At 42.7% G+C, this 9,853-nt stretch overlaps 2 protein-coding genes across 2 annotated transcripts in view; one reads left to right on the top strand and one right to left on the bottom strand.

Annotated features, from left to right (window-relative positions):
* Positions 1-7,207, top strand: part of LOC138045952 (uncharacterized) — an 11,425-nt gene extending 4,218 nt beyond the window's left edge. The window contains exons 3-8 of the mRNA XM_068892595.1: positions 230-500; positions 1,321-1,508; positions 2,045-2,246; positions 2,831-3,066; positions 4,980-5,262; positions 6,124-7,207. Coding sequence (XP_068748696.1) covers positions 230-500; positions 1,321-1,508; positions 2,045-2,246; positions 2,831-3,066; positions 4,980-5,262; positions 6,124-6,394 — 1,451 coding nt within the window. The 3' untranslated portion in view covers positions 6,395-7,207. The remainder of the gene's footprint in view (positions 1-229; positions 501-1,320; positions 1,509-2,044; positions 2,247-2,830; positions 3,067-4,979; positions 5,263-6,123) is intronic.
* Positions 7,203-9,396, bottom strand: LOC138045954 (uncharacterized). Its single transcript, XM_068892599.1, has one exon. The coding sequence runs from the start codon at positions 9,122-9,124 to the stop codon at positions 7,688-7,690; it is 1,437 nt and encodes a 478-aa protein (XP_068748700.1). The 5' UTR covers positions 9,125-9,396; the 3' UTR covers positions 7,203-7,687.
* Positions 9,397-9,853: the final 457 nt, after the last annotated feature.

A 9,853-nucleotide genomic window follows, 5' to 3' on the forward strand; every position in this document is an offset into this window, starting at 1 on the left:
TATTGCAACAGTTTGATGACTCGAAAGCAAGATAATTAAGTGACAGATAAGGGTTAACCGCAGAGTAAATTTTATCCTGTGGCTATAGAGGGTGCTGATATGAAAATTGGTCTATTTGTTCATATGCTTTTGCAGTTCTCTGGCTAGAGTGGTTGGGTAGCTTGATATGGTGGTTGACTGGTTTGAATGCACCCAATAATGTTGTCAATGAACCATTTTGTGTCCTCAGAACTAGAGTGCTCCAGTCTTTATGATCCCATGTGTAAGTTCTGGACCTTCATGTCTTGCACACATTATGATCCACCCCCTGTATCCCAGTTTGATGAAAAACTTATAACTAAGTATGTCAAAGCACACACCGCCCTTGGAGGAGGTTACTTTGCCCTGTTTGGAACTGGAGGACTCCATACATGGGCATCAAGCATTGATGAGTTAGTGGCGTGTTTTACTGACACCCGACATATTAACAAGCTGAAGCTCTTTGATGATAGTGGTGGGAGGTAAGTTAATCTTATTTTAATTTTTTTTTTACATTTTTATAGCCATAATGAGAAAGTCTAATAATAGATAATTGCTTAATTAACCCATTGACACTTCAAATGCCGCAGGATGCCCCCCGGTTGACGAGTAAAATCATCTGGTGTTAAGTCTCACTCCCAGGAGTGAAATGGGTTAAAAAAAACAAAAATCGTTTGCAAGTACCATTAACACTATTAACTTACCATGCTGCATGGCAATTATGTAGGGTAGAATTATTTAAAGAAGTCTCAGACTGCAAGTGATTACCTTGGGTATATTGAGCTGACAGGCAAGATGTCTATACACTACATACAGTATCTCTCCATTTTAGGCACTTAACCCATTGCCTCCTGGAGGTTCCCCATTGACAAGTAAAATCGTTTGGTGTTAGACAGAGTAAATACTAATTACGGCCGGTTTAGGGGTGAATGGGTTAAGGCGCCTTGTAGAAGTAAAGCCCGAGGAAGTAATGATCATGTGAAGTAAAGAATTTATGATTTATGAAGAAACGTTCTTAAATGTGTAACCTACTGAATTGTGCGTGGGACGTATCATCAATTTCTATCAAGTGGCTCATCAAGTATGCCTTCAAACATTCACTTATCCCCCTAAACCACGATACTGCAATACTGTTATTTCATATCCATGTGGAGTAAATCGTATAATATAACATTAACTGCAGGGTACTTGTATGTCACCCTAGAGACCCTGCCTTTTTTGGAAATTTAATGGTCCATTGTGTTCTTAAATCAAAAATATTTCAGAAGTGTTGATAGTGGTTTTTGTTTTTGTATGTTGCAGGGGGACTTACTGGGCAAACTATGCCACTGGCCTTGGTGCATCGATGCATGAATTGGGTCACTGCTTTGATTTAGCTCATACACCTAAAGGCATTATGAGTAGAGGATTCGATGACATGAATGCTGTGTGGACATTGTGGAGGAATCCACCCTCTGTACAGGATGATTTAATGTTATCTGGAAAAGCAGGTTACTTTGCCTGAGCACCCTACGTAATACAGACATTATTTGCAAAAAAATGTCTCATTTTTAAATGGTGTCTTTTTGGTTGTGTGATAAAAATTAGCTCTATTTATGATTTCATCACCTGATCTTCCCAGATTTTTGTATCTGTCTCAAAAAAGTTTCTTAAAAGGCTATGGCCAAAGTTCAAATAATTGTTGATTTGGTTATGTGACTTAAATTAGCTAAGTTTACAATTTGGTTACTTTATTTCTTCCACATTTTCATATCACCAGAAAAGTTTTTAATTATGCAATTATTGAAGTTCATGTGTCGAACGCATGCCACCCAAGTTTTGAAGGTCTTGTGTTCCCATCAGATAATCAAATTAGCTGATTACAGGGTAAAGGATTAAAGCATGCAACAGAGAATGGAAAGACGTGATGATTAAAATTATTACTATGGTATGAGATTCTTCAAAATGCACCATATTGCTAAAGTTTGATAACAATTAAATACAATTTATTTTTCACTTACAACTTTTATATTACCTTAACCCCCAGACTTTGGAATCACTGAAGAAACTTCGGATAAGGCCTTAACCGCATTCCAAGTATCAACCACAGGCCACCCAAATGTTGGGGGTCTTGTACCTGCATCAGGAACAAGTCTGGGCAGAAGTCCATGCAGCCTTGCCCCACCCAACAATTGGTCTCATGGGGCTCATTGGTACAGATCCTCTGCCGTTTTGCTTTCTTATCACAAGTATGTCACTGCATGTGTACCATAATGTCACCTTTACCATTATTTCTGCATATAACAAGCTGCATTCAGATGCTGAAACTTTAAGCTCGTGAGCCTTTGACGTTGCTTAAATCCCTGGATCCAACCCTCTGGGGTCCAATCAATCAGTCAGGGAGTAATGGTGGACCGTGAAATTCAAAACTTACCCTCAAAGTATTAAAACGGCCTTTGCTCAAATTTTGCCAGTCAGGTGTTAAGCAAACACTCTTTCAAAATCTGAAGGAAAAAAGGGAAGTGATTTTTTTTATCACAGGGATTCTCAGCATTCCCACCCCAACTCTTCTATCCCCAGCAGGAAGATTACAAATTAGTATTATTTTAGATTCTGGGAAATCCATGAAATATTTACATCTTGAAATTTTCCCTAAATGAACTAATAAATTGAATCATGGTTAAAATCTGTTTGTTTGGGATTTTTTTTAAATTTATTTAAATTTAATTCATTTCCTTTTAATTTTTTCTATAGTTTGGGCAGCTGGTTTTTTTCGCTGGGTTTGAAGGGAGCCCTTTACAATACTATGATAACTTTGTTATGTAATTACCAGGTGGTTCTCAAATTCTGAAGATGGCAGTTCCTTAACCAAGCCCATGGTCCACTGGTGCCACACAGTCTGTGGTCCTGTGGGAAACTGTGGTGACAGTTGTCAAAAGGACCAGTACTCATTTAACAGTGTTAAGTGGCTGAGATCACAGGGGGCATCTCTGGGAGGCTTTGTTATTCACACCAGTGAATATGTTAACTGTTTGCAGATCATAGGAAATACAGAGGATCTTAACTCAGGTAAAATTGTTAACTACTGAATGCATGTTTTGCTTGGACGGAAACAAACTTGTTCTTTGTTGTGGTGTTAGTGAGGATTTTGTGGTCCTTTTAATGGAGGGACAGTTTTTGACTTCTTAACCCATTGACACCTCGACCGTACTAGGACACCCCCAGTTGACGAGCAAAATTGTCTGGCGTTAGACAGAGTAAAATCTGTGAAGTCTCACTCCCATGGCTCAATGGGTTAACATGTGTTTTTTATAGTTTCATTCCGCTCGATAACTTATTGTACAGTAGTAATTATTATGGTTTACGGTCACCTCGCCACCAGTAAACTCGCCACCAAGTGTCATCTCGCCACCACTAAATAGCCACTAGTAGACTCACCACCAGTGATGGATTTGATACGAACTTGCTGCTCGAGAGAAATTCAGGGCAAGACACCTTCCAATCCAGTTGCCAAAGTGACAGCACCTGACGGGAATGTCATCAAATCGAACAGGGAACATATGGATGAGTGGATAAAGTACTTTGCTACCCTCAATGCACCACCTGTCTCCTCCACCAGAGACATCTCTACCAATCGAGACCGATGACTACTCGCGAGGAAGTCGTCCGTGCTATTTAAAGTCTCAACAACAAGTCTTCCTATGTCCTAGCGAATCCGCTAGCCGATTTGAACTCCTCGGTACAATCCTCTAGGGGATTTAGTCCCCCTTCGCGGATTTGGGCCCCCGTTACAGCCTATTTAACTGTTTATTGAAGCAAAGTTAGATTTTGGATTGGGGAAACTGGCCGATACCATAACGCACAAATCTTTGAGAAAAAGACTTTACTTTACTGTATGAAAGTCGACAGCTTCCCTCTACATGAAAATCCGCAGGGGCAGATCTAGGGGACGGTGCAGGGGGTGCGCACCTCCCCCCCCCCCCCCCACCCCCTGAGATGACCTGCTTTCTTATACAACTAGTATTCTGCAAAAAAAAACGTCACCAGTCAGCTACGCCATTCCTTAGGGTGCTCCCCCTCCTAAGAAAAAACCTGGACCCTCCCCTGAACCCGTCTTTCAAAGCTTCAGTAATGAGTGTTCTACTCTACGGATGCGAGTCATGGGTGCTCACGCAAGAGCATTGTAAACAGCTTGACTCGTTCCAGACATTACCTCCACCTCATGCTCGATATCGTATAACGAACGGGGAAGTCTATGGTAGATCAAAGACAATCCCACTGTCCACTTCATTTAAAGAACGTCGACCAACCTACCAACCACATTCATGCTCTCCAGGACAGAGGTGAAGGACAAATACGCACTGTACAACCCGACTCATGGAAAGGCAAGACCTGGTGGTCGTAAGACTACCTTGGTTCGTATGCAGTAATAGAAGCCAAAATGGGAAAGTTTGGTCAACGTTCCACATGCTGGACTGTGTATGGAAGTCAGACAGTTCCCCTCTGGCACACATGGCCAAGTGTTTTTCCCCCTCTGCACTGTTAACACTGTGCACAGCTCGACTCTTTCCAGACATTCCCTCCACATCATGCTCAATATCTCCAAGACGACCTTGTCTGTCCACGCCGGCTGTCATAGCCGCGCGTCCTAGCCGAGCAAAGAGATTATTATAGGTACCTCACTTACAATACTATACCGTGATCAGATTTGATCCACCCAGATAAGGCGGCCTTTTTGGCGACTTATCTTGCGAAATTGAAGGGCCGTATGTTTGCAAGGTTTTATATTGTGCAATGAGAAGGAAATGGAATAATCAAAAACTTCCGTGACGCAAAGTTGTCCAGAAGGAACGTATCCTTTGACATTCCAACAGTCGATGCAAATACTCCCTGTCATTGTAACAGTTCCCTAATTGCATCTCAGTTTTACTGTATTTTCTGCAAAAACATAATTGCTTGCTTTCCTACTCTTTACTACTTAGGGAAATGCCAGGAAGTCATGTCTGAGCCTCATGGCACGGATGGTGTTGGAAGGCGTTGTACCTTCATCATCAATTCTCCTGATGAATACATCACAGCTGTTGACGTCAGAGCAGGAGGCTGGATTGACGCAATCAGGCTACATACCAACCAAAAATCCAGTGTGTGGATGGGAGGCACCGGTGGGGATGAATACCATCTCAGGGCTCCCCCTGGAAAAACGATTTTGGGCATTATGGGAACAAGTGGGACGTTCGTTGGCTCATTGGGTCTTATCCTCAGCAGGTATAGCTTCAATTTTGTTTAGTTTTTCTTTTATCAATTGGATAGTTTTGAATTGATCAGGGAAAGTGACATTTGAGGTTTAAGGGAAAAAATGCCTTTTTCAGTATAATCTAGAACTTCTTCCCAAGTTATTTCAGGGAAAGTAGACCAAAATAACAAAACCCTAATACCCAGTGGGGGGAACTTTGCATATGAAGGGGTGGGGATGCTCGTCAGAAATTTGAATTTGGAAAGCTTAAATAATTTTGTGACTACTAAAAGTTATAAATGTATAGAGTGGGTTTAGATGGGCATTGACCCATGGGATAAGTCTCTGCAGTTACCAGAATTATGCTAAGGTGGGAAATTATTGACTCAATATGGTCGAAGCTCTCGTAAGCGACCACCAAGGCTTGACATTTTGGGTGGTCCCTTACGGGAGGTTCGACTGTATACATTTTTATATTTCTTCCCATGCAACCCTAAACGAGATCTTCACGGCTTCATATCATGGCGTTTTGCCCAGAACGCCCTAAGTCAGACCACAGTGTCTGAAATTTACACCCCTAAGCGAGACGACGAGCATCCCCGGCCCTTTCATATACGATTCCCCCCCCCCCCCCTCCCCCTTCTTCCCTGGGCCCCAATGCCATTCCTAGCAGGGCAATTGTCGCCTGAACCTAGTTTAATAGACTGGTTCCCTGGAGGGTCCTCTAGCTCAGTGATCGAGCATCCGAACTAGTAATCGGAAGGTCGTAGGTCCGACTCCGGCATGGTTCGGCAATCGTCGTGTCTCTTCGAAAGGTACATCTCTTCAAACTCTGGAAGTGACTTTCAGCACTCACTCAGAAATTAAACCCCAAATCCTGTTTCCTTTTGTAGTGATTCAAGCGAGGCGACGACTGATAAATCAGATAATGAAGATCACCTATTAGTCCAGGCCGCCCACGGAATAAGACTCATTGAACTCTGGGACAAGACGCACAGTGAAGTCTGCCAACACTGGGAATTTCTACAGTCCAACCCACCAACCACATTCATGCTCTCCAGGACAGAAGTGAAGGAAAAAGCTTCAACTGTCTTAGTTGAGGATGACAAGGGAAACTTATTCCGTGCAGGGTTCGCGTATGATTACAGTGAAGTCATTTGCTAGTTAGGACAGCACAGGAAGTAAACCGTTACGTGAAGATCCTCACACTGAATGTCCAGAATGATGCTAAGCAGTAGCGGTGATGACTATGTTGAACGACTCTTTGTTAAATGTGGAAATTGTTTAAACGGGCCGTAAGATCAAAATTATCGCACTGTCTTTACTTGCGCTTGCTGCTTTTGTTTTATTTGACGACTCGCCGTATGTATATGAAAGGGCCCTTTCAAGAAACAAAAGTACTTTTAAAATTCCCCTAAATCCGGATATTTATATTTGCTGAGATCACTCTATTCACCCAATGCAAACATATTCTGTCGTTTTCTTTTCGAAATTCCACTTTTAGTGCGCCGTAAACATTTAACCAAAACCAGAAGTCGTTTGTCTGGAGCTTGTGTGAAGCATGGGCCAATTCCTGAGATGACGTTGCAAACTGCTTTGCACATTGCAATTTTGCACCTTGTGAAGTCATCTCGGGGATAGACCCAGGCCTCTTACCAGCTCGGCCTTGGGACAAACGACCTTCAACACCGCAACTCGTGCGACCTTCTAGAAGCGAAATCAATAACCGTTTAACTAGCACTTAAAATAAATGCTTGATGATGATGACCAGCAAAACAATGACTATCACTGTACGTTATAGTTTTCGTACATTTTCTTCTTCCTATTCTCTCCCAATCGCCGACGGACAATGACCTATAATCTTAACTTCGGCCAATTTTCTTTTCTTTCTTATTCTGAAATCGTTCTCCAAATTCAGTTTGTGGGTAGTTAGGTTAGTGTGGAAAAGTTGAATAAACTGGTACAGTTTTTGTCTTTCATGTATTTCACAGTCATTCACCTCGAACGCATATAGTACGAACTAGCAATGGCCCAGCTCTCGGATGGCCTAATAGCTCAGGCGGTAAAGCAGAGCAGAGCAGAGCAAACACCTGGTCATGGGTTTCAAGATCTGGGTTTTTTTCTCAACCTAACACATATTTTGCCTTTGTCGTTGTTCTCTTGTTCTCCGGCTAAAAGCCCCCAAAGACCTTCAGTAATTAAAAGAGGGCAATAAGATTAATAATTCTGCATGGTCGACACTTACAATCGTGGACAAAATTCGACCTTGGGAATGCCGCATTTTGGACTCGAGTGAAGGTGCCCCCTCCCTCACCCACTACAATGTGGAAAGTCTCAAAAGAACTACGGGTGCATGATAAGAAAACCATGGGTCAAGTGAAGGGAGGAGCTAGGCATGTACAGTTTTGAATCTCGCTTCGCCATGATTGTAGCATCCGCAAACCAGACTCGCTCATTTTACCATACATTTGCGCAAGATGGATTGCAAGGCAATTCGCAGTCTATGTGTTGATGCTGGTTTGTTCTGTCAAACATCCAATTTCCGACAGCTTCAGCCACAGTAAACCCATTTACAAAGATCCCAGTCCATGTGTCGTCGTACAAACTTTGCGAGTGTTCTAAGCATGAGCTGACGAACAGTCCTGAACTCGCTGACTGCATGACCGGACGCAAAGCATAAAGGCTAACGTTTCTGAATTGCATAATTGCAGCTATTTCGTCGCGGGTGCATTCGGGAGGCCGGCAATAAATACCGTGGACATGTTTATAGTTCCAGTTCCTCTCAGGGCTGAGTTTGTTCGGAGCATGTGTAATCGCAGCCATTATTGACCTCCGAAACAAACTCCGTTCCGTCGTAAAATTGTCGCTGTATTCCGGAACTTGACAGTTTATTCCTCGTATGTGAATTAGTTGCCATTCATCGTATGCCGATTGTAACACAAAGAGAGGTGTGCTGACGAATCGGAATGCGTGTTGCGGGAACAAACATTTCCAGCCAAGCGATCTACGGAATCCCCGAGCACAGTCTTCATCCACACCGCCAAGGGAATTATGCACGTCAAACATCTTCCTAAAATGCCTGTTTATAATGTCATCACCACTTAAGGAAGCCACATCTAGGAAATATCCCGAGTCGACTAATGCACGAACGTTTATCGATTTTGGAATTCGACTTCGGATAAAGTCGGCGTTCATCATCACACCCAAACTCCCAGCCGAGGTTCCACTGAGAAGCAAGTGGTTCGCTATGCGAAATTCGCTCTGTATTAGTTGGTCTATGATGACTTCAAGGATTTTTCTCCCGCGCATGTAAATGAAGTGTCCGTTCACACTGACAGGGTCAGTTCTGTAACCAGTGAATGAAGCTCCATCGCAGTAACATAATAACACTAAGTTCCAATCGTAGAAATCCGGATTGACTTTGTCGTTTGCCGATAGAATCCCTTGCAAGCTCGGAGGGTGGGGTGGGAAGAAGTTACTGGATCCTAATCTCGTTTTGCTGCGTTGAAAGCAAGATTCTTCATCGAAACACCAAGCTCCTCCAAAGAAATGAATAATCCAGTTGTTACTCCCCCTGCCATGGCCTTCTCTGAAGTAGTATCCAGGGGGGGAACCATCCAAACACACCGCGCCTTGTTTAACAGCGAAAGGCAACATCACCAATTCGACATTTTTCGCGTACGAGCGTCTGGCGGCGGCGAGTTTTTCATTGTTTTGACTTCGGTCGGAATTGGGAATGTAAATGTTGACAAAAGCAGTGTTTCTTAATAAAAACGAAATGATAACAACCGTAACCAGACAACTGATGCTACTTGAAATCAGGATGGTCTTGAAATGATTGCCCAGGCTTCTTTCTTGTTTGGCTTCGTAGTTTTCCGTTCGAATGGCGGACATGACCGATGACAACGGCGGTAAGTACTTCAGTATCTTATTCTCTTCCTTTCGCTCATGAAATCCAACGGTCGATGGTTTTGCCGAGCATTTTGTTGGCAACAGGTAGTGGAAAACAAGCAATGTCCATATTGTGGCCTTTCATGAGATTAATCAAGCCACTTTACATAAATTGTTGGTTTCTTCATTTCGTTCGTTTGATAGCATTCTCGCAATAAGCCCCTTATGATTTTTACTGCACAGGAGACTTTTCTTTGTGGCTTTAGACTCTTTCAACCAACAGAACAACAGGTGGTACGGGTACCTTTCGCTCAGACTCTTGAGTCTTTCTGTTGTCGACCTCAGTATATGTTTGCATCCTCGTACATCCACGGCCATTACTCTAAACCACACTCCAGTATAAGTTTAAAAACCCAGGTTAAGTTAAGTATATGGCTTCCGCAATTGCCATTAGATTGGCTTAGATTCTTCTAACAATTGCACAAATTCATCGCTTCTCAGTTGGCACAAATAGAATTGTGGTCCGAGGAAGAACTGACAACTATAGTTGGTCTAGAACCATATATCTCTTTCCGGCTCGGCATAAAAAGGTCAGAGTGCCGATCATTTGCTGGAATTTAACTATGCATATAACGCCTTACTATTTAGACTCAAGAAGAGCTATGTCTATGAAAGGTTGCATCTCCAGGGGAGGAAAGAAGGAAGTACTTACTACTACAAATCAATCCAACT

The sequence above is a fragment of the Montipora capricornis genome, chromosome 4 (genome assembly GCF_036669925.1).
Source record: "Montipora capricornis isolate CH-2021 chromosome 4, ASM3666992v2, whole genome shotgun sequence".
Taxonomy (NCBI): Eukaryota; Metazoa; Cnidaria; class Anthozoa; order Scleractinia; family Acroporidae; genus Montipora; species Montipora capricornis.

What these genes read in the sequence shown, in the direction of transcription:
- LOC138045954 (XM_068892599.1), bottom strand. Translation starts at nt 9,124, where the DNA reads ATGTCCGCCATTCGAACGGAAAACTACGAAGCCAAACAAGAAAGAAGC.